The sequence below is a fragment of the Anser brachyrhynchus genome (genome assembly GCF_964034855.1).
Source record: "Anser brachyrhynchus genome assembly, chromosome: 4".
NCBI lineage: Eukaryota > Metazoa > Chordata > Aves > Anseriformes > Anatidae > Anser > Anser brachyrhynchus.
Genome location: NC_137698.1, coordinates 13,265,960 through 13,291,369, shown reverse-complemented (window position 1 = coordinate 13,291,369; position 25,410 = coordinate 13,265,960). Strand labels below are relative to the sequence as shown.

The 25,410-nt window shown below is 41.6% G+C and overlaps 2 protein-coding genes across 29 annotated transcripts in view; one reads left to right on the top strand and one right to left on the bottom strand.

Annotated features, from left to right (window-relative positions):
• Positions 1-25,410, top strand: part of LOC308195067 (uncharacterized protein) — a 1,623,621-nt gene that overhangs the window by 749,256 nt on the left and 848,955 nt on the right. The gene's annotated exons all lie outside the window — the stretch shown is intronic.
• The window catches only part of ADGRL3 (adhesion G protein-coupled receptor L3), a 535,523-nt gene that overhangs the window by 275,692 nt on the left and 234,421 nt on the right, over positions 1-25,410 (bottom strand). For all 28 annotated transcript variants that reach the window (XM_080591834.1, XM_080591831.1, XM_080591832.1 and 25 more), the window contains one exon: positions 6,252-6,465. In XM_080591834.1, coding sequence (XP_080447960.1) covers positions 6,252-6,465 — 214 coding nt within the window. The remainder of the gene's footprint in view (positions 1-6,251; positions 6,466-25,410) is intronic.

Genomic DNA, 25,410 nt, shown 5'->3' with positions numbered 1-25,410 from the left:
CGTTGGAGTCACATCTTAACAGCAACCAAAAACCAGCAGCCACTGCACACTGCGACTATCTGCTTATTTATTTATTTTTTTAAGTGGGGTGTTTTATAGCTGGCCATGGCTACCAATTGGTACCTGGGGAAGCCTAGGGCATTACTTTTGATCTACAGAGCCTTCCATGGTTTGGAACCTAATTACCTTCCGAAACTACTACCTTCTCCTCATCTGTTACCATGGCAGCTGCAATCAGCAGAGATGTTGGGGCTGACAAGCCCTGATTTACTGGGATACCAGGGCAATTCCAGGGGGCTGTCGTTTGCAGAATTTACTCCTGCTTGGTCTGACAGCATTTTCAAGAAAGGAAGAGGTAGGATAAATTAAGACCGTACAGGCTGGGAAGTAGCGATCTTTTTTTAGAGTGATTCAACAGTTCAGTGCACACTGCTCCACTAGCATTTGATTATTTTTTTTTTCCTCATAGTAATAGTGTACGTGCCCTTGTCCCAGGGTCAAGGTGCAGATGAGATTAGTAGACTTTGCTTCATTTTAATCTATCTTCCTGCACAGCAAGAAAATAGATTGCTTAACCAAGTGGTAAGGTTTGTTTTCTAGGATTTAAATTCAGAATCTGATGAACATGAGCTTCAGTATTCCCTGTTCATTTCTACTGGTTACAGAAAACACTGCTTTAACTGAAACATTAGTATTTTTCCATATTGATGCTTTTCATATGGTGATCTCAAAGCGCCAGACTCATGCTTCCCAGTGAGAGAAAAGCCTAGCTTCCCACTGCAACATCTCAGTTCTTCAGAAATGCACTTCCCATGCCATCTGTGTAATAACAAATTTAGAAAAATGAGTAGTATCTTGGCAGTCTTCACAAAATGTACTCAGGATGCAGGGGAAGGCGGAGGGGTTCCTATCAAATGGGGCATTCTGTATCTGAGTCAGAGGTGATGACGACGTCTAAGCAGGGTGCTGTTTTCTGAGAAATACGCCATCCATCTTTTAGGGCCTGACACAAGTGTGCTGCAATTCAGCTGAAATCTGCTCATTCAGTCCTACTGATGGCCTTGTAATCACATCACAAGGCAGAGCCTCCAGGTCTGCAGTTCTCCTTGTCCTGCACATCTTCTGCATGCTTAACAGAACAAGCTACTTTACATAAACGATTCCAGGAGAACATCCCAAAATTGGCACGATCAAAACCAGCAGACACTTTAGGAATGATTAACGTGAATTATTCTACCTGTAAAATAGAGATAACCCAGCCTCTTTATTTCCTAAGACAAGAGTAGATCACTGGCATTTGAGAAGCGTCTTGAAAATCACAGGTGCTGATAGCATCAATAACAGCATGCTACGAGACGCAATATTATTACAATAATAATGACAGTCGTTTCAGACTCTTGCATTTTTCAGGTCATCAACCAAAAACATTAACAAAACACAGCCCTTCAGGAGATGAAAAATCTTTGCAATGTAATGCAAGCTGGTTCGTACAATCTTCTCCCCCACCCCGTGCAAAGTGCCTGCCGGCATCCTTCCAGCTCCCAGGGAAATTAGAAGTGCCCCTCCTCACGTAAAAGAATCAGGCCCTCTTGTGGAGCCAAATGCTTCACTGGAAGCCAGAGAGCATCTAGGAGCTGACAACACTCTTATGCTCTTAATTTCACTGACTTTCTTTGTTGTTGTTGTGTTTTTCTTTTTCTTGTGTGTTTTTTTTCTTAGTATTCTAGGTCTTGACTTACACACTTCATCAGCAATCAGCAATGCCACCACAAAAACCACAGGGACCAAACCATGCATATTAGACTTGAACCTAAAGGAAACTACCTCAGCTATCAAACTGCAGCTCAGCAACTAGAAATTTTCTCTCTGCTCAGCCAACAGAGGTAAAATGCAATGCCCACTTGCAAGGCCCAGGCCCTGCACCGTGTCAGGGGACTTTGCTGGGGGGGCAAATGGCACCATGAACAGCCACAGCGGAGCAGATGGTACACAGCTCTGTGGGGGGAGCTGTACCTTTCTCTACACACTACCAAGGCAAAAAACGGGACTTGCACAAGCTGTGCAAGGACTTGTGCAAGTGGTCCCCTTGGCATACTGAGCTCTGAGTTTCTGAGAGATACAGGAGAGTTCCCTAGCAAGAGCTTTCCATATTTTCTACCTTCAAAAATTTGAAAAGTGAGAAAGAATTTGGCTTTGATTTTGGGAACAGATGTTAAGACCTGTGAATATTTCTCCCCTGGCTCCTCTGTTACACCTGCTGGTTCTGTCTCATTCCTCTCTCCTTCTTCCTCTCCTTCCTCCAGCTTAAGAGCAACGGACAATGGCTGGGGTAGAGAAGGATCATTTTTTCCTCATATCTAGAAAGCAACAAGAAAGCTTTGAACTTGCCTTTAAGGCAAAAACTGCAATTGTTTTTTGTGTGTGTGTGTATTCAGACTTTCCCCCTCATTTCAAGGTTAAAGCTGACAGGAAAGGACAAAAAGCTCAGTAAAACGGTCTGTTTCAAATTACTAAGTTAAAAACAAAGGTGGTACCAACAGCGCGCAGTCCTGCAAACATCCACGTGAAGCCTCATCCACCCACCACCTTCCTTCCATTGGCTTTAACTCAGGGAACTACATGGGCAGATCTTCGCTCAACAAAACACTTCAGCATGTGCCTAAAAAGAAGCACATGCTGGCATGTGTGTCCGAATCAAGGAGGAGGCAAATAAACGTTTAACTCCCTTGCCTGAGCTGAAGCCTTGAATTTTTGGGTCAGTTTTAGCCAGCGACTAGCTCCAAAGACTGCAGTGAAACCACGAGCACGCAAAAAGAGCCACGCTGGTTTTATCTTTCTGGGACACGTATTTATTTCCTTGGCGGAAAGCATCCACAAGAAATGCAAGAGAGAATGCTGAAAGCAATTATTCTTCTTTTCTTTTTCTTTTTTTTTTGTTTTTGATAGAGTAAATGACAGTGTTAACATTTATAAACACAAAGGCAATTCTTATGGGAATAGGAGGCTGCTTTTCCCTATTGTTTGAGGAGGACTCTGGCTGTCTGAATGGATGACACGTTAACTTTGTGGCATAGCTGCTCAAGGGAGAACATGGTGAAGTCTCCCATGGCACTGTACACACAGTTTACAATGGACCTGGTTAGAATTTAATTGTTTGTTACAGCCCTCAAAAAGACATTTCTCCAAAGCAAACATGCTATGAAATAATTTTTCTCTAATTATATCAGAATAACTTCAGTCCATAAAGCACTCTTTCTGAGCTTTTATGGGCAGCTGTTGCTCTCATGCTGGAAGGAAGAGCCGGCAAGTTTGAAAACAAAATAGGCCACAGAGATTTAATTTCCTATAAAATAGCTCCCTACAAGCTGTTTAAACTTTCTTTACTTAGAGAAATACTCTGAAGATTTTAGAGATTTTCAGGGCAACAGTTGCAGTAAGAACTCCTTGTGTTCTCACTGCTCAGGGGGCTCCGCAAACACAGCATCAGATTTATGCCTTTCCCTTTCAAAATAACCCCATGCACTCGTCTGCAAAATTAATTTAAATAAACATACAGAAGAAAGGAGCATGCCAGCTCAATTTTGGGGGGGAGGGAGGAGTCCTTGAGGGAAAAATTGCTAATATCTACCATAAATCTGCTCACTCGCAGCCTTGGCTCACATACTAATAGCTCCGTCTCTCAGACACACACTTTTCTTCCCTACCTTTCACTCTTCTCCCCACAAGCCACGCCATGATGCCTGTAAGTTGACTGGACAATGTTGCTGATTAAAAACTGCTAGCAGTTAGAAAACTTATTATAAAACCTACAAGGGGACCGTGTATTTGTGAATACAATAATTAATCAATGCAGAATAAGCATGCACTGTGCATACGTTTTTTCTTTCCATATGCAAACAGCTTCGATTACCACGAGGGTTACGTTGCCCCCACTCTATTGCATTAGCAAAGACAAGTTAATTGTGTCAAAACCTGCATTCATCTGCAAAACCACCTAAATAATGCTGAATTGATTAATTTTGCAGGTAGAGGCTTTTGGAAGAAAATGTCACAGTGACTAGGCTGTCAGGATTTTCCTTTTACACTATTTTTTTCAGATGCTCAGCTATAAGGCATATTCTGAGCTGTGAACTGGCAGACTGGTTTGCATCTTAGGAATGTATTTCATGTTAATGGTTTTATTTTAATTTTTTTTTTCAACTCTTTGAATTAATGGAGATAAAACAGAAATGAGAATGGCATATAAATGCAAAATGGAGTGTCGTCGTCATCCCCCTCCCCTTTTAACTTGCCTTTTAACTAGAAGCAGGTCATATTTACTTTCAAGAAACTCACAAGTACCCAATTAATAACATGATTGCGCACTTCTTCAAGAAAATTGATCATCACATACTTAAATGGAAAAAGCTACCACCCTTTCCTGAGAGTCCTTACTGAAAAACAGCATCAGGCAAGGATATTAATACTCAGCCAGGAGGGATTCACATTTCCCTTGCAAAAAATCTCCCCCTCACTGGTCATTCCTGCCTAAATGGGAAAACAGAGATGCTTTGCCTTAGAGATGTGCTTCCCTGCTAGCTCTCTGCTAAGCAGTTTGGGCTGGCAGTGACAGTGTGCAGAGCCAAGTAATCAACGTGAGTTTTCATCCCAGCACTGTGGGCACACGATATGATTACGTGCTCTCCTTGAGCAAGGTGCCAACATTTATTGCAGTTTTGCTACACATGGGAACTGACCAGAAGCTTGCAGAGCTCTGTGTGTGGCTGGGAAGCTAGTGCTTGGAGGATGTTACCATATATATAAATATATATATATATATATATTAATACTTTGTAATGGCCCCACAAAGGGGATGACATGGTTTTCTTCTGCCAATATGCAGATGATAAAGGGTTTCTGCTTGAAGCCACTAACAACCCGTACAGGAGAATTACAGTAATTCTAATAAAACCATGCCGAATTCAAGGCACTGGATGATGTCATGTTCTTACCCTTGCCACTTGTTTTGAAAAAGTAATCATCACAATCTTACAAACAGGACTTCAAGCAGCAATGCAGGGGGGTTCGACTTAAAGAAGTGCCAAGTCAAATGGGCTTATACAAGCCATTTGCAGGAATGAGCACATTTGTCACGAGACCTCTCAGCAACTTGGGTTCTAAATCTTTGACATGGAGCAACTCTGAAGGGAACTCAGAAATATCCATTAACGTGTCAAATATAGATGAAACTCATGTTTTCTTTTCTGTTGCTCACACAACTCCATTTTTAGTGCAAAGTATCTTGCAACAAACAATAGCAAGATACTCCATTAAAACCTTGCACTGCTTTAGCCATTAGGTCACCATACAAACACTGTTGTCATGACATCAATTAGCAGCACTTTGCTTATGTCGATACTATTATTAATATAAATAAAAACACTCATTTCTATTACTATTTAATTAATAGCAAAATGTACTGAATAGTTATTTGTGTGTAGTTATTAAAAGAAGCACACTGAATGTGATTGAATATCAAGAACTGTGACTTAGAAATCCTTCCCACGCCACTTATTGTGGCGAAGAATATCCTGAAAAATTTAGCAATAGTTAAAGGCTTTTCATAACCAGGATATCTATAAATTGGAATAAACTGTTAGGCCCTGGCTCTGCACTACGAGAGTCTATCCACATGGAACGTACCTCAATTCCCATTTTCAGATGCAGTGTTAGCAACTAGTATTTATACAGAAATTTAGTAAGTCTTCTGCAAAAGCAGTAATCCCAAACAAGTTCTTGACTGCAAATTCAGATCCCACCTAAAACTGAGGCTGGCAACATGATGAGCGTTGCAGAATTTCCTTTGTATTTTAGAAAACTGAAAATGTTATTCTGAACACAAAATATTAATAGTTCAAAGGAAATTACTGGCCATCTATATAAAGACAGCAGAGCAGAAGAAAGGCGCATATGAGAAAGACTTCACATATATTCATGAAGAGCATTGATATACAGGCATTTCAGAGGTAACATCGAGAGTCTGTGGATATCAAGAGGGCTGATTAGCAGTACTTACCGCAAATGTTATTTATATTGTTTGATCCTGACCTACTCTGGTAAATGCACAGTTTAGCAATGATAGCTGTAATTCTGTGCCCATACACAGACACTAAGTACCTGCGTTTTCTCATGCAAACACACAAACAAACTGGTGTGTACATACCGGATTAAAAAAACAACAGCCAGCAAACAAAGAATATTAAATGCTATACCTTTGAGTCATAATCTTATAGGCATCTGGCAGATAACAGCGGATATTCTCCATCTGAGCAGGATCAGAGTCACAGATTTTATCGTCAGTCCTCCCGTAGTTGGCACTTTCAATCATGATAACATCTGTTCCCGGGCAGCGGAGCTCGATGGGGTAACTCTCACAGGACAGCTCCCTTCGGACCACAGCCATGGGGACCGGGGCTCGGCTGAAAGCTGCAAGGATTAACACAGAAACACAGCAAACATTTACTTTTCCACACTGATAGGAGGATTAAAAGCAGAATGACATTTAGCAGTGTTTTTTTGCCTCTATGCTGTAACGAGATGCGCTCTGGATAGCTTCGGTACCCTCGCGATACGGCCTGCAGAAGTGAGGGCTGATCCCCAGCCTGCTGGCCACCTGGAGAAATCACTTCCCCGCTCAGCTGCTTGCTTTCCTCATCACAAAAAACGCAAACGATCCCTTTTGTAGAGGGCTTTAGAAACGCCGTATTGAAAGAGGTAAACAGCAACTATGGCGTTGTTATTACTTCGGTTTGCTAGGTGAAAAGCTCTGATATATAAAATTACAGCCCTGTGTTGTGCTTGATCAGCATGGGGAAATTGTCAACGAGCAATGCAAGCACCAGGATCCCACCTGCTCAGCACGACTGCAGCTGCCCTGCTGCATATGTCCTAACATCTGCATTGCTCCCAGTCCTTTTCTAGGTCCTCAGAACAGAGGTGCCAAAAGGTTTTCAACATCGCCTGCAGCATGCCAGGGGCTGGCCTGCAGGTTCCGGTAACCACCCTGAAGTTTGGTACCCGCAGTGATATTTTCCATGGGAAGGCCGATCTATGTGCACTCGATACTGCCACATGCTTGGGAACTTCATTTAAGCAGACATCAGAAATCTTATTATTTAAAAAAAAAATGTTGGCTCCATGTTGGCAATGAAAAAAGAAACGTGCTTTGAGATGCCTTGAAAACAAAGCCCAAAGTATTAGTACACAAACTTGAAAGACAAGAAGCAGCAATACTTCTCATCTCCACAGTCTCTTTGATCCAAAGATCTTCAGCAGCCTGAAAAATGTGAATGCATCAATGCCCTCAAACCCACGTGAACTAGCTACGTGTTGTCACTCTCATTTGAGCCGCAGAAGCGTTATGTGTCTTCCAGAAGCTCTCTCAGGAAACCCATGGTGAAGCTGGGAACCAACTACTTGTTTTTCAGCCAAACGTTCGGCCCCGAGCTGAAACAAAAGCCAACACCTACTTTTCCTAATTCTACAAGGATGAAAACCCCATAGCACAAAGGTTTCCAGTTGTGGGGACAATGTGCCATTGCATCGATGTCTTCTCCCATAAAACTTCAACCTGGTGCACACACTCTGTGCTTCCTTATGGAAAAAGAGTGCATTGCTGTTTGTATACCCCTTTGCTGTATGAAGGCTGCCTCTGTCTGTCTGTCTGGCAGGCAGCAATCCAGCACATTACATTAACTTCTGTGCAACATCCTATTACTGTCAATTGTCTCATTGAGATCCGCATTATCGGACAGATAAACGTTTCCATTTCTGTAAATTTGCGGGGATTACTCTAAAAGCAGATACTAGTGATGTGGTAGGGTTGTGGACTAATTGCCAAACTCCTGAGACAGACATGCATTTTATTCTTCAATAATAGCTTCTCCAATTACCATAGCTTTAGGGTTTGGATCATGTAGGATGTGCTTCTTTCCCGAGATTAGAGTAACAGTTTTGCCCTGGACTCTTATTGCACCATACATCTGTTTAATGCAGTAAGCCCTTAGTGAAACCAAATTCTCTTGTTTCAGAAAGGGGAAAGCCAGGAGAAAAAGCACAAGCCTCCAAGATGTAATACCTCATTCTTACCTTTGGCTTTATATTACTAACCAACTACGAGGTGAGTGGAGGAGGAACAGGACATGGAGGCATAGACAAGATCTGAGCAAAGAAAAAAGCCGAACACTTGACTTGATGGCAAAAGGGAAGAGTTTCTATTTGCCTGCGTTACCTTTCGTTATTACAGGCCCACTGCTGACCAGAAAATTTCAGGCTCTGGAAGAAGCAGTGGTGAGCTCTCTCCCTGCTAGCTCCGTACTAAGCCTGAGCAGATTGGCGGTATGGGAGGCAGGTGGTTTCGAGCAGTTTTTGGCAGAATGCTGAGGCCAAGAGCACTCTCTCCTACTGCCGTGTGCTTAGAGGACTCTTATTAAGTGCCAAGAAAATGGCAGAATGAGGTATACCGCTAACATTAGCTGTTTGGGACTAAGGTTTGGCCAGTTTCTTGGGGAATTTGGATATTTTTCTCTAGGAGGTTAATGACCAGTTCTGTTTTATGCAAAAGAAAAGGGTTGAAAACAGAGCAGGCTCCTCTCTTGCCACTTGCTCCATTGGGTTGTGGATGTGTCTGTAGACTACCATAACTGCAAAGACAGTTGCTGAAACTAACTTATTTTTGCAGTTCCCACTACAAAAAAAAAAAAAAAAAAAAAAAACAACTCAAACCTCTGGTTGACATGCTTCAGAAAGTGCATTTTTGCCATTAATTCCTATGCCTTTTTTGCAGTAACTATGCTGTATTGTCAAGGAAGGCAGGCATCAAACATATGATGGCTGAGGAAAACCCTGCTTAAAAATCATAGAAATTAATTGACTGAGAATTCACTTATACAAACCTGGTGCATTTGTCAAAGAGCAATCCTGTACGTACGCAGCTAATCTTAACTCTCATGTTTTATTAGAAATAGGACATTAGGAGCTGCTACCAGCAATATGGTTTCATTAAAATAGAAGTTTATCTGAGGGCAAAGACAGTGTCCTAATCTCACAGCAAGTCTATCAACAAGGATGATGCAGCACTTAAGGTTTCTAGTGGAGGATTTTACAGTTAATATGAAAATACAGAGGTTTAATAAAAGCTATTACACACAGTTCTGTACCAGATGTGAGAGCACATTTCTTGTATGTACTATATGCACGTGAGACTTTATGGCATCCATCTACTAAAACTGCATGAATGTCAATAGGGAAGGGAAGGGAAGGGAAGGGAAGGGAAGGGAAGGGAAGGGAAGGGAAGGGAAGGGAAGGGAAGGGAAGGGAAGGGAAGGGAAGGGAAGGGAAGGGAAGGGAAGGGAAGGGAAGGGAAGGGAAGGGAAGGGAAGGGAAGGGAAGGGAAGGGAAGGGAAGGGAAGGGAAGGGAAGGGAAGGGAAGGGAAGGGAAGGGAAGGGAAGGGAAGGGAAGGGAAGGGAAGGGAAGGGAAGGGAAGGGAAGGGAAGGGAAGGGAAGGGAAGGGAAGGGAAGGGAAGGGAAGGGAAGGGAAGGGAAGGGAAGGGAAGGGAAGGGAAGGGAAGGGGAAAACCAAACAACTCATATTCGACTTCCTATTAAAGAATACCTGGACAGATGCAAACGTTTCCAGATGTGGCTTGCTATATACTGAAATTCACCTTTTTGTTTCTCACACAGTCACTCAACCACTTGCTATCAGAAGGACAGCCCTCGCTTATAGATACCTTACTGTGGTATCATGCAGTCAACAGTTATTTCCTGGATATGTGGCATAAAATAAATGTGACACCTTGGACAAGCTTTGTTTGGATCAGGAATTAGGGATAACTGAACACCATAATACAATAAAATAGGAGAAATCAATGGTGCATGTTTTCCATCCTGCCATTCTCTGTCAAATGAGTTGCTCCATGTGGCTTTTTTCTACCCTGATATCTGCAATAAATACTCCAAAGAGAGATTTGAGGTTGGCTGTTTATCTCCTTTGCAAGCACATTTGTTGACATTGTGTCCCTATGTGATAATCTCACTTTATCATTTTTACTGGTTTTCCAGTGAGAAGCAAAGATTTTTTTATTATTATTTGTGTGTGTGTGCTTCTTGCTATGAAATAAGATACATCAAAGCCCATCTGTGAAATACACAGCACGACTGTATTAATTCATTAATCCATTCTCTCTCCTTTGAGCAGCTCCCTATCTTTGCAGTCTCTCACTGAGCTCCTTATTTAATCTCCTAAATAAGTGACCTAATTGTTGGCTGGGAGTCAAGAAGAGCTGATGGCTGCTCACTACGTCGGAAAACAGGTGCCTTTTTCCAGGATCCTATGTGCAGACACCAATCTAGTACAGACAGCTGAACCTAAAAAAAAATTGAAGAACACTTTTTTTTTTTTTTAACATTTAATCGTGTGCCAGTTTGAATCTTCTAACTGTGGCCGTTTGGTGGAAACCCATGCTCCTGAGCTTATACAGGGCAAAGCGAGAGCACAGGGAGAAACAGTCAGAGACAGTGACAGGATTTTATCTCAGCGATTTAGAACTTCTTTGTCTCTGCTAATTTCAGGAGCTTGAAAATTAAGTAAGTCATCAAAATCTTGCGCTTTTTCTCCCCCTTGCTTTTGACCTCAGAACATAATTGCCTCTTGTCATGCCTGCAGGGCATGGGCTTGTAGTTATCACTGTGTGCTTAATCAAATGCTGAAATAGCCTTTAAATTACGTCTCTTCTTGGCTGCTGGAGACTTGTTGAGCTCTGTTACATTTAGAGGCATGATGGTAGTAGATGTACTTTTAAAAGAAAAGCGTGGGATGATGTTTTTAATTAGGTATTATACGCAATTTTCCCAGAGAAATGATGTTCTGGCTCAGATTTTTCAGAGTGAAATTTAAGTGCATATTTAAGTACGGCGAAACAAAAAGCTGGAAATGTAGAGATAATTATTTTCACAAGCTCTGCACAGGATTTGGTCTGCCCAGCTAAACACCTGACTTACTGTTCCCAAAGGCAAACACAACACGCCAGAGGAAAAGGTTTCCTGCTAGTTTGGAGAAATGCTTCTGTGTTTTAATTTCACAGTACTTAATATTCCCACCATTCATTTTGATTCTGCAGGAAAAAATAAATAAATAAATATATATATTTATATAAAGCCACCCTCTTATTCTGAAGCCTACTCTGGCATGGGTACAGGCTGAAATCCCATTTGGGTTAAAAGGCCTTATATGACTGTCACTCCCCAAAGAAAAGCACATGCTCAAGTGCTTTTCTAAACCAGGGTCCCACTTTTCCTGTTAAGAAATAAAGCAGCGTTACTGCATTCATTTGCAGCATGCAAACACAGCTCAGTGTTTCTTCGCTCCCTTAATCCAAATTACATCTGGCCTCTGATCTCACGAACAATATTGGCAGCAAACAAAAACTCAAGTTAAAGATAGCGACAACAAACATTTCTCCCATTTGCACTGCGCCCATTCCCCCAGCCTTTTCACGCTCACAAATATTAGTTTAGTTCTGACAAGATTAAAAATACCGGTTGGTTGAAAGTTCTCAGAAAACTTGTGATTGGAATACAAACACGGAAATGCTGTTCTCTCTCCCCCACTTTCTTCTGCGTATGCTGACAACAAATTAAATAGCAAAGAAGCCCGCGTCTTTTCTAGCGGGACGGGGTAGAGGAGCCTTTCTTCTACTCTCAGCCCGCAGAGGGGTTAAAGGTGGATCCTACAGACAGTGGCTGGTGCCGAGTCCTTGCAGCAGATGCTTCCAGCATCCATATCCAGGTTCTCCAGGGAGGAAATGAAGACTGAAGGCAGCCAGCGTGGCCAAATGGCTGGAGCCTCCGACAGCGCAAGGCTGGAGCCAGGCAGTGCCGGACTCCACTCCGGGCTCACCCCTCTGTACCTCAGTTGATTGCTGTCTTATTTATGAAAATGAGAAAACTATCTTCACCATTAAGCACTCCAAAACCTGCTAGGGAAAAGAAGAAACCCCAGAAGGTGAAGAATGTGGCTTCAGCCTGTGTTTCCCCATATGAATTGAATACCCACACCCCCAGGCTATCCTGGGCTTTATTATTTTATAGAAGATATTCAGAACAATTTGTGACTTTCCTTTGTGCATCTTTACCCTAAGCAGAGCCCACCCCCACCCAGCAAACAGCCAGCTGTGAACAGACTTCACTAACTGCAGGATCATCCTCTGGAGTGGAGTATACAAAAAAGACCGTAAAAGAAACGCAATGCTGTGCAAGAACCCAGAAAAGACAACCAAATAAAAGTCAAAAAACAAACAAACAAACAAACAAAAAAAACTCAAGTCCTTCCCTGTGCATTTTATGTGGAATTTGAGGTCATATATGGTTCCATAAATTGCTTAATCCACTTCCATTATAACATTCAAGTGACACTTGCTAGAGATTTGCTCCCAGGTGATATGAGTGAAATTACAAGGGGTGTTTGGCAGCATGTTCACATCCACCACACTCCCTCACGATGAAGAGGGGACACAGGAGAAGGATGTAGCATAACATGGAATGGATTTTCTATAGGGGCTGCCAAACAGACACACAGAGAGTGCAGCTTCCATGTCAGCACAGGCAAGGATGCAGACAGGAGCACCACGAAAAGCTTGGCCACGTCAAGAAGAGCACATCTCTGAAGCAAGCCTCTGCCCCCAGGCACCAGCTTCCTGGAAGTTACCCTTTATTTCCGCAGGAGCTCTCTTCCTTTTGCATTTCCAGGCATCCCAGAGGTCAGATCTCTCAGGATAGTGCAGAAATAAACAGACCTTTTCACCACCCCCTGCAAGTCCAGAAAGCCCAGCAACAGCAGCCAAAGGATTAAGCACCTGAGAAGCTACATCCTGGGACACTTCTGCTTCTGCTTCATACCACTGATGGTCCTCACCTAATCCGTAATGTTAGGCCACCGTAATGTTAGTAACAGGACACTGTACTCTGAGAATTGCAACAAAAAAATTCTTTTCATGCACCACCAGCAAATCTCTCACTTCTGCAGCTAATATTTACCCTGGATCACATGGCAAGCAAGACATTGCCAAGGTTTCCATGCCACCGAAGAGGTAGAGAACCGGGATGAGCCAAGTTACCAGGCCACCGTTGTTGAAGCCCTATTCAGGCCTCTTGTCTCCAGCCCACGTGCTTCAGCTGCTGGTCCTGTGCCCATACTGGTGCTCACTGGAGCCTTTCATGAGGCAGGTTAACTCAGTAGTCTGCCAAGGAATGAAACCAGCAGGAACAAAAAGAAAATATAGGTTTCTCGTTGGGTGCAGAGTTGTTTCAGCTCACAAAAAGTTAGTTAAGATCACGGAAAAGAACCAAAGCATTCCAAAAGGAAGGGTGGGACGCTGAATTTAATGTGCTCTTAAAAAATACGTGACAACCTACCTTCAAATTAGAGGTCAAAAGTCCAGTCCCAGCCTGAGTTAAATGTTACTTAACTGAATTTAGTTAAAGTACAAACAACAAGTTGAGAACAACAGACAAAAGACATCCTGTCTCCAAGGGGACAGTCCAAAGCAAGTATATTAATATTTAGGCCACATCATGGGAAAAATCTATTCCCAAGTATATTTCCCTTGCAGTGAATCATCTCATTTGTAATGAAAGGCATGGACAAGAAGATACTCAGATACAACTGCTATTTAAATTCACAGTCTTCTTTTGCGGAAATTAACTTTCAAGCGTAGGAAAACTGTAAAGATAAGGTAAGAACCTGTGGTTTAAGTCCTGCACTGCAGAACAGAAGACCTATAAACAACTCTCATGCTAAAGTTACCCTCCAGTCTAACACAGACATCATTTAAATATCAGGGTTTCAAATCCTGAAATCCTCGTCCTCAAAATTCAGACGTTGGGGTTCTCGATACAGGAAACATTAAGTTCTGTGCAACAGAGACCATTCTTCTTTTTTGTTTGTTTGTTTTATAACGAATCCACATACCACAAACCACACCAGAGCCCTGAGTAAGGAAAAACATGCCATTTACCACCTACCCAACCCAAAGTTACTGCTGTTACAGTAGATGCTTAACTGTCTTCAAAAAGCAGGGGAGCTTTGACTTTGACATTGCCAAACAACCTTGAAGTCTCAAATTTAATTCAGTACAGATTAATGTGGTGAAGCGAGTGGAATTTGAGTAATAACAAAATTCACCTCATTTTAAATTACTCCACTGTAGCTTTTTATTATAGCCATTAGTAAGGTTAATTTTTTAATCTCAGATAAAAACTTTTATAAACCACCATAGCAGGTATGCTCATAGAGGCACTCAGGTAAATGAGTATCAAGGGTTTAGCCCTTGTAAGGAAAAAGGATTTGTTTATCCTTCTCAGATTTCATATTAAATCAGAAGTTCATTTGATATTACACTTTATTACTGCTTCCACCTAAAACACCAGATTAAATTCTTACAGATGCTAAAATAATGTAAATCTGGAATAACTTCCCTGTTAACCAGTAGAGGTTTTTTTTTTTTTTTTTTAGATGTCATCTGAATGGGCTTCAATGCATACTAAATCATACACACACAGGGATTAATGGTGTCCCCAGTTGGATATTGCCCAGGAGCTGAGGACATGCTGTTCCCCATCACCTGCACCACCATGAACTGGGAGGTAGCAGCATTGAAGCAGGACAGGGATAAAGATAAGGAGATCAAGGAGACTAGACCCAATTTCTATCCCACTGGGGGGGAAAACAAAAACACACAAATTAAAAAATTAAAAACAAACAAACAAGCAAACAAACAAACAAAAAAACACAAAACAAATTTAAAAAAAATCAGGACCCAATCCAGAAGCCAGCAGGTTCAGAAATCCTTTTTAAGGTAGATACAAATCAGACAGGTTAGACGTATTTGGGGTTTAGCTGAAAAACTGTGACAGCAAATAATGTATTCCTACCAAGTAACACCTCCTCAAAGTTAAAGTTTAATTTTGATTTACAGTTCCCTGAATAGCCTCTGAAGGGGAACATTAAAGCTCTTGTAGAAATATCTGCATTATTAAAGAAATGATGAACAGCATGGTGAGGATTACTCAGTGATGTTTATGGACTTGTTTAGCAAAGCAGTAAATCTATTTTTAAGTTTGCATTGCCCAGAAAGGAGAACTGTGTGAAATCTGAAGAAATGTCCAGAGAGAAAGGAAAGTAGGCAAAAGAGAAGAATTTCTCTGCAAGTTTTACAGGCTATTATTCAAAGACGTGTATACAAATTTTGGGTGCCAAACATTTAACATTTAAACCAATTCTGTCACATCACAGAATGCCAAGAATGACTCCCGTAGAGTTAATTTTACAAGAAGTTACCCAGAACTTGAAGCCATTTTTCAGGAAGTAATATGGCTAAACGGTAGACCATTAAATAAATAACTGTGATTTTTCTTGGTGCTTTAGACATCACAGCCTCTTTGAGTCTCTGCCATCAATAGCAACAGAGAATTTGCTCTTTCCACTAGCCGTAACTCTGTGAAAGTTTTGTAAAGAAGTCAGACTGCTTGAAGATCTTGCCTCTCAGAATTGTAATCCATCACAAATTTTATATATATATAATATATATGTATACGTAAACACACACACACTTCTATAAATGCATGGTATGAGTGCAACAGGCAAAATGGAAAGTGTAGTTTTCCAAATATCGATATGTAATTTGAGGTCTGCTACTTGGCACACCTTAGAAGTCACCGATCTTTAGAAACACCTGGGTGCTTATCAGCAAGTTCTGTGACTAATCACAGAATCACAGAATGGGTTGGGTTGGAAGGGACCTTAAAGATCATCTAATTCCAACCCCCTGCCACGGGCAGGGACACCTCCCCCCAGACCAGGTTGCCCAAGGCCCCACCCAGCCTGGCCTTGAGCACCTCCAAGGATGGGGCACCCACAGCTTCTCTGGGCCTGTGCCTGTGCCTCATCACCCTCAGAATAAAGAATTTCTTCCTCATATCTAATCTAGATCTACCCTTTTTTAGTTTAAAGCCATTACCCCTTGTCCTATCACTGCACCCCCTGACAAAGAGTCCCCCCCCCCCCAGCTTTCCTGTAGGCCTTTAGGCACTGGCAGGCCGCTGTAAGGTCTCCCTGGGGCCTTCTCTTCTCCAGGCTGAACAACCTCAACTGCCTCAGCCTGTCTTCACAGGAGAGGTGTTCCAGCCCTCTGAGCATCTTTGTGGCCCTCCTCTGGACCCATTCTAATGCATCCATGTCCTTCTAGCGCTGTGGGCCCCAGAGCAGCACTCTAGGTGGGGTCTCACAAGAGCAGAGCAGAGGGGGAGAATCACCTCCCCTCGACCTGTTGGCCACATTACAAAGGCAACCCATCCCCAGCTGCTGGATAGGGAATTTACAAAGCATGGCATCTATTAGCTCCATCTCAGAAATAGAGGCATGAGGTCCAGGATTCTTTTTGCTGATACTTTAACAAGAACTACAAGTAGGCTTTGTTAAGCTGTTCTTTGTGACCCTCCAAATCCTGACTCTCAATGAGGCCTTTAATGTAACTCTCCTCTGACTTTGAAAGATCAAGGATTTCACTCCAAATATACTAATATCTAAAAAAAGCTTTGCAGAAGCGTACGCTTTCATCTGAACGTTGGCCAACTTTATCTACTTCTACCAAGCTTAAAAATAAAGAACAATAGGAGAATTAATTCTGGGAATGAACTGAAATGCACACACGTGCTCCAGGTGGAAATATATTCCAAATGAAAACAGATTTTCAGGGAATCACATTTTTGTTTCCTGCAGATAACTCTCCTCCTCAATGGAAAATAACAAAACATTAAGACTAATGAATTAAATTACCTCTACAAAATGGTTCGCTTGCTAGGAAGCAAAACCAAAAATCCTAAGTGTCCAGGTTTCTTATTGCACCCACCTGCTCATAGTAAACACTGGGGTTAAGTATTTTCCCCCTAATGCATCCTGTGCAGGTATTGATCTGGAAATAGTGAGTAGGTTCATGTGCGTATATATGAACACACACAATACTGCCCATCTCAAGGTGAGCCAGAGAAAAAAATCTGAAATAACGCTTACCTGTAGACTCCCCAAATGCTCTGAACAGATTAATTGTTCCCAAAAGAGCCAGGTGAAGAGGTCTGCAAAAGAGCTGAGAGCTCATAGGGTTCACACTGGGGAAGGGATGCTTGTCCTGCGGTACCACCATGACTGCCACTGGAAAACCAGGGTGGCTGGGGCATGCCAAGGTGGAAGCAAAAACAAGCATGAATAAAGTCACAAGGACACCGTGCTCGATGAAAGCAACATGGCACCAGTTGAAACCTGTCGGGTTTATGAAACTCCAGTTTATGAAAGTCTCTACAGCTCTGGATATCATGATTTATGGTTCGTCCTGTGGGAAAGCATAGGGCTCTGCCACAGGCCAAGACACAACTGAACCCAAAGAGGGTCTGTGCTGCAAAGGACATTTAAACTAAATTAACAGAAGAGGAAATATATGCACATTCAAGATGGGAACGATGGTAGCACAGAAAAGGATAGCCATGCAGCATGGATAACAAACAGATACAGATGTACTTGAGGGCACAATGCTCACCAGTTCCATGAAAATATGGCTGAAGAAAATCTAACTTGCTTCAGGAAAAACACACTGCAACCAACTATGATGGATGGAAGGCTTTATTTCTAAACACATTCACTAATCTCGTTTCAAATTCTCCTCCTGCAAGAGCTCTCTCTCTAGGTAGATGAAATTAAATATTTTGTTGATATGTCATCAACAACAACAACAAAAAAAATCTATCTACCCAACAAAACCAGATAGAGATAAGGGCAAATGAAAGTTTTCAACATAATACCTGATGAAAGATTCCATTCCTAAAAATGGGGCTGTTCCCCTACAGATACAGCGTCAGAAAAAGCTGGGCCTTTTCAAACCCCAGATTAAGACAGAGCTGCTGGGACAGCAGAGGAATCACAGGCAGCAGGGATGCAATTCAGAGGCAGCCTGCAGCAGAATTGGAAGGGCAAAGTTAGTTAAAAGTTCTTAGTTAATTTTCTAATGTAATTATGTTACAGCACATTTATGTGAGCTTTCTAATAAAGGATCCATTTCAAGCACTTTTTCCTGTACCTTTAATAGCCATTTCCTTCTGTAGGTATTTCAGGCATTGTTATCCTGGAGTCATATATATTTCACATCTAGAATTTTCTGCCTTTTCTCAGAATAAAATTGTTGCATATTTCCATCATCTTGTGCTTGCAATTCATATTTGAGGAAATTGTTCTGCTACCACTGCCCTCCAAGGGCACTGCTGGAGTACGAGGGAAGACCTTTATAAATGAAATCAGACTTTTTTAGTTTTTATTCTTCTGGCCTCCTATTATTCCACAGTAAAGCACCTTAAAAACATCCCCGCAGGATTTACCTTGGCAACACTCTGCAGAGGTAGGGTTACAGAACTGTTTGGCAGGGGATGTAGGGAACTACCTAAAAGTACCAAAGGTCACAGAGAAAGGCTGGTGTTGAACCCATTTTTTCTTAAAATATAGTTTTCAAAGCACTGGAACATTTGCCATTGGGACTTTTGGGTGAAGGTGCTACCACATGGGATGTTGCTCTGGTGGAGGGTTGCCATTTCCGCCCGACTCAGATAAGGAATGAGGAAGAGCAGCTCCTAAATCTCTCTCTGAAATTTTTTCATGGCATTACTGTCTGAGAAGTATATGCTAGAAGTCTCAGACATGACTGGCAAAACTAGTAAGGTATTGTTGCCTACTTTTGAGCATAAAAAGTTAAGGAAATTTTATAGCAAGATTGTCTGAGGGTAGTTTCATACAGGATCCTGTTCCTATAGTTTGTCTGTTGAACAAAGACAAAGACAAAACAAAACAAAAAGGTGCCGATGGCCAAATAATCACAAACCAATTTAACTTGGAAAGCAAAGTTAAGACCACAGCCCTCTCTGGTAACTTATCTACTTGGGGGTTTTACCCAGAACAGCATCCTGTAGATGAAAATATTCCACACCAAACTGAATAGAAATAAAAATGTAAGCATTTAAATGTGAACAGTAAATTGAGAAGTCCAATTCCAGGTGACAAAATTCCCCACTCTACAATCACGAGAAAAAGCTTCTTTTGTTAAAAAGTTTACCCTCACTTGAAAAAGAAAACAAAGGCAGCAATGTAGTTAACAAGTACAAATTGCAGTTTGGAAACAAAGCTTGCAGTTATGAAAGCTCGAAGTATTAAAAAACAAAACAACAGCAACACAGAAAACCTGCCTACCATCAGATTAAGAAAAATTATGCTTGTAAAAATTTTAAGTAGCAGCAGTATTTTTAAAATAGTAAGGTGTATAGGACAAACACAACCAGTTATCAGGCATTAAATAAACACTCTACACATGTTCCCCAATTCACTCCAACCTTTATTTGGAAAGAAGCAAACAGATGTACTCATAATTCAGAGAACAAAAGCACCTCTTTATCACCATCCGATATTAGGAAAGATATAACAGCAAGTGCTACAGCCCGGTATTTTTCATTCTGCAGAATTAGATACCTTATATCTAAGAGTTTGTAGAAAAAAGAAAAAAGACACCCTCTTAGGAACCCCGTGCTGCTTTTTAACTTGATCTGGGACACTGGCACATTGCTACTGGCAACTCTTAAAGAAATCAAGGTTATGAAAACAGAACATAACTCCCATTGCACACAGAAAAAAAATGCATTAGCTCTTGCTTCTCAAAAATAATGTAAACATGGAATTGTCATCCCTACTTGATGCATTTCTGGAAGTTCAGCAAGAACCTCATCAGTCCAGTATCATTCAACACACTTCTTGATGATCTGAGAGAAAATAAACTCAAGGCTTGCCAAATTTGCAGTCAGTGCAAAACTTGATAAAATGTTAAGTAATGATATGGACCTTGTCAGTTTTGCAGATTGATCTGTATAGTGTTCGAGCAGACCATGCTTTAACACAGACAAATGCAAGCCCAAGGAGGAATACAAAAAGTGCTCATTATGTGAGACCACAGCCTAGCAAGCAGTCACTCTGAAACAAAACTGTTTACATGATTGATAAGCATTTGAACACTACACAGTGGCTCAAAGGGCAAACATGATCTTTGTGAGTATTAGGAGGTGAATACAAGGAGAAGTGGGAAGACAAAATTGCCCTGCATATGATATTAATGAGTCCATTACTGGAACATGTACAGTGTGGTTTCTGTACTTCAAAAAGATTGTCAGAAACTTTGAAAGAGGTTTTGCAAAAGAGCTTAAGATAAATTTTAAAAAATAAATGAAGTAGAGTCTGGAAAACCAGATTTACAGTGAGACAGCAAAGGTGCTTAGTCTGTTTAACTAGTTCAAAAAAACACTGCAGTCTGGAGGTTTCTACAGAGGGAAGATATTTCTAAGGATTGTGAGCTCTTTAGCAGCAAAAGGCAAGCACAATGCAATGGTCAGAAGCTGAAGCTAGATAAATTCAGGCTAGAATTAAGGTACATATTTTAACAGTGTGAGTAATTTACCATGGAACAGTTTACTTAGGTATGTGATGTATTCCTTATCAGCTGAAGTCCCTAAGCTATGACTGGGTATTTTTCTGGAAGATATGTTACAGCTCAAACTGGAGATATGGGAGCCTGATTCACAAATCACGGGGTGAGATCTCTATTGTGCACAGTCTGGCTTGTTGATCATAGTAGTCTCTTTGTATTTTAAAGATCTATGAAGATTTAGGAGAAAGAAAACAGGAAGAGAGAGGGACGTTTGGCAGCAAGGAACTTGCCAAATTTATTATCTCAGTAAAAATAAAAAATAAAAATGTCTCAGTCAGCTTTTATGCAGATACCTGCTGCGCTCATCCATGCAAAGAAGGTTTGTATCTTGCCTTTATTTAGCGGTTGTGAACGGACAAAAATGTTCCAGGACAGCTTCCTTGAATTCCTAGGAATAAAAGACGCCAGGGAGGAGGAAGGGAATTGTTTAATGCAAACCAACAGATGGGATTTCAGTCAGAGGCTGGCTTTGTTTTCATAATGAACCATAATCTGTGTAATCTAAAACAGTTTTTATTTGTTGCAGGGAAACATAAAGACTGCAGCTATGGCACTTGAATTGCTTTCTCAACCATTTGTTACCAAAGGTGCCTCTTCGTTGCTGAAGGTGCACTGGACCTGGACCAGTCAGCCAGATGGACAGTTAGGACAGATGAAAGCATAGATGTTACACTGACATTTTCAGTAGGTTTGTCTGTGTGTTGTTGTTTTTTTTCCTTTTCCCTTTTTGTTTGCCTATTCATTTCTTTATTTATTTTTAACTTTAGCCTTCTAGTATGTGCACAGTACAATACCACATCAACAGCAGAGGCAGTTATGGTCCTGGTATGATGTTACTGGGATGGGTTGAAGGCATTATTTCCCAAACCCTACATCCCAGTCATGTTGATGCAAATGTCCCCTGTCTCGGCGTGGTCCCTTAAGTCCTTTTTGACTGTGCAGCCACTCGTGTCAGGCATGGAAAGTTAGAGAAAGCCAGCAGCACTGCACAGATACAGGGCCTCCGCTCCACTGACAGCTCTGTTCCACAAACCTGCTCTGCCATTCAGACCAAGCAAGGCATATGTTACCTTATATTACATTATGTACTATACCTCGACATAGAAAGGTGAGCAATTCAATGTTAAGGCGCAAAGAAAAGAAAAACTTAAGCTACTGGGAAGCCTGGAGCTGCAGACAGTGAGTGCCATGTACATTGCTTATTATGTTGCTACGGCCCAATATTTAGGTCTCAGCAATGTCAGACATCTATTTGTGGCTTCTCAGCACACTTACATCCCTATAATGCTTTGCCATTTAAAATACTGACTTCTATTCATACATATTTCCTCATGTTATTTAAGTTCATCTTCATATTAAAAATAAATGGATTTAAAATGTAGGCAGCTATGCATATAAGCACTCTGCTTGAAAGACATACTTTATCTTTAAATAGCAGCAATCAATACACGCAGTATATAACCTAAACAAATTTTTATTATGAATCCTTAATGGATGTATGCTTTGGTCATTTTTATTACTAATATATTATTGATTTACAGAATACATTACCACCTTAGGCACTGGGATCCACTGGAGTCCTTTGGCTGTGTATATAGTTTTAGTCAAAACAGAAGCTGAAAGTCAATAACCCATTTACCACCAGTGTAGACCCTCTCTAGTGTTAGATATTTTAATGATGGTCTGACTCTCATAGAGGAATCACTTGTCTTACAGTGGCATTTATAAGTCATCATTATTAATGTAAAATTATCCGTGAGGCCTACCTGCTTATCTTTCACACTGCTTCATTGCCAAAACGCTTTGGGAGTCACAATTACGAGGAAGGCATTCAGACTAACCTTGCAGAGCCCTCCCAGGGCAGGGTTTCTATGAAATCAAAGCACCCGCTTGGGCTCTTTTGCTCTGAATCAACGAATGGTTTCTCTGCCTTTGTTGCCATTCACATCAGGGAGCAGTGATTGACTCCTGCAGTTGCCCAGGAGAAAGGGAACCAAACAGCTTCCTTTGATATGAATACTAATACCACCAGACAGGCAGAAGACACGCCAATCAGCCCCCCCACTACCACCACAAGCAGGCTGCAGAGAACATATCCATCCTCTGCTACTCGGTTAGGCTTCAGGAAGAGTCTACAATAAGGTGGGTACGTCACAATATTGTTACACAAAGCAAATCCAAAATGTTCCTTTACTCCTATAGACAGAAGGGGTGGGGGGGACGATTAGGGTTACAGTTACTTTGGAGAAACAATCCCATATTGTTAACAAACAGCTCTACATTTTGAAGGCATGACAGTGTGCATGTCTTGCTGGGATATTATGCCTCAGGCAAGCGAGGCTTTACGCCAAAAGCCAAGCACAGAAATGGCAGAGATACGGTATCACAAGCATCATACGTTCTTCAGCTGCTCAATGAGATTACTTCACAATCTAAAAATCAGATACTTCCAGAGTAAATCCCAAGTAGTATATTGCTTTTCTGCTTTTAATACATGTTAAGAAACAGATGAGAAACTCATTGCTTGGAGAGAAATGTCTGAAAGTGGGGACCCCAAGCCATGCTTTTGTTTCCTCTTTGCTTCTTTTTTAAGCAATGCATGTGAGGACAAATTAATAAAATACATACAGAATAGGAGCGCTTTGCTCCCCTTTTGCAGCAGAACAAACTACTGCAACAGAGACAACAGTAATCAGAAACATGCCTGAGAAAATAACAGCTGCAAAAGCAAAAGTCATATCAATTGCTTAGGCCTCTATGCACACGAAGTTAAGTGAGGTGAAGCGAAAACGTTTAATTCACTGAAATTGCTAAAATTAAACTAATAAGCCATCTAAAAAGTGGGAAACGACTTCCTGAAAACCTTTCTGTAATGCACACTGTCACACTGAAAGCAGATTTCTTTCATTCTTTCTCCCATTTCTAACCTATGGCACGGTGCTCACTGTGCTTTCTTGCCCATGTAGGGATGGTTCCCCAGTAGGTGCCATGCAAGGGATGCACAGCATCAGCCAGACTGGGAAGCCAGCTCCGTCCTGGCCCCTGCTCTAACACCAAAGGCAACAGAAGAGCTCCAGCAGCATTCTGGGAGGTCCTAGAGCATAACAAGAGTGTGAATGAGACCATGATAGTGCTCTTGACAGCCCCAAAATGTTGCAAAATCAAAAAGACTAACCTTTGAAGCAGTACAGCAAAAAGCTTACAAAGGCCCAGATTACATCCACGAGGTATTTTGTAAGCAGCCCTTTCTGCTTTCACCTTCGTTCACCAGTGCCAAGAAGAAAACGAGACCAAATACAAAGTTATTCTAATTAATTCTTCTTATTAATGGATCTGTCACGCAATGTGGCAATGCCCCCTCTGGCTTGAGTCCAGAACCCCTAGGTTTGATGGCAATTCCCATTTTTGTGACTACGTTTACCAAATCGCCATCCCTTTTTCAGCATTTGCAGAGCACAGTGATTCTGGTAAACTCAAGAGTTATTTCTATACATCTTGTGCCAGGCAAGGACAGGACAAAACACTATGCTTCTACAACTAAATTCTCTTTTTTAGTAAAATTACATAAGGAGGTGCCACAACTTCAGTTAACTTCAAAACCATAGGAAGAAAGTTGTGGCAATTGCTTTTTATCAACTGTGTTATTCTCCCAGATTCACAATGAACACGGCAATCTGTAAAGCACACCAGAGCTGGAAAGTAATATTCAAGTAATATCTCCCTCTCTCATTTTTAAACACATAGCCAACACTGCTCCACTAAAATATCTTCCAAACAAAGCAAATACCTTGCAAAGATATTTTTCTTTCCCTAAATGATATTTAAAACAGCTAAGCCAAATAAACAAACAGAACCCACAGGAAATGTTTCCTTTCAGCCCAGCTGAAAAGCTTCGTTGGATCCGACAAAGCAGTTGGGGGGGAGCTTTTTTTTTTTTTTTTTTCCCGTTCTACTCCTCAGTTGTTTCATCAAGAGAACTGGGGCAAAGAGATGGAGAGATGCAGGGTAGGAGATGAGGGAGCTGTGGGCTATCAGCAGTTGGGTTTGGTTCAATTTGGTGACTTTGCCTGTATTTTCTATTGTCCCCCCTTTACGTGCACACAGATCTTTGCATTCTGATTTCTGCTGGTCATCATCTGTGATGTCTTTGTGCTCCTGTCACACAAATACCATGAACAAAAATCTCCATGCCTAGAAACCCTTCCACCACAGGCAAGTGTTTTCAGAAACACTGCAATCACTTCCTGACGTCAGGAAGCTGAGTAAGTCATCCAGGTCAGCTTGCCATAAACCACAGCAACAGCCATTTTTATTACCAGTAAAGAAGTGTACTTTTTCCCCTTGGCAACAGCTTCTTTTCTGCATCCGCGTTAATGTTCTTGGACTGGACCAACTCCTTGGTTTCCTAAAGGGCTCTCCTGATGCTGTCAGGCATGCACTGAGGATGGGGTGGTATCAAAGGATGCAATGATTTCTCCACAAACACTGGCAGTACTTTGTGCTTCAGAAGTCAAAGAATCATAGAATCATAGAATATACCAAGTAGGAAGGGACCCACAAGGATCATCAAGAACAACTCCTGGCACCACACAGATCTACACACAAATTCAGACCTATGACTAAGAGCACAGTCCAAACGCTTCTTGAACTCCGACAGGCTTGGTGCCATGACTACGTCCCTGGGGAGCCTGTTCCAGTGCGCGACAGCCCTCTCAGTGAAGAACCTCTTCCTTATATCCAGCCTGAACCTCCCCTGTCACAGCTTGACACCATTCCCTCGGGTCCTGTCACTGGTCACTACAGAGA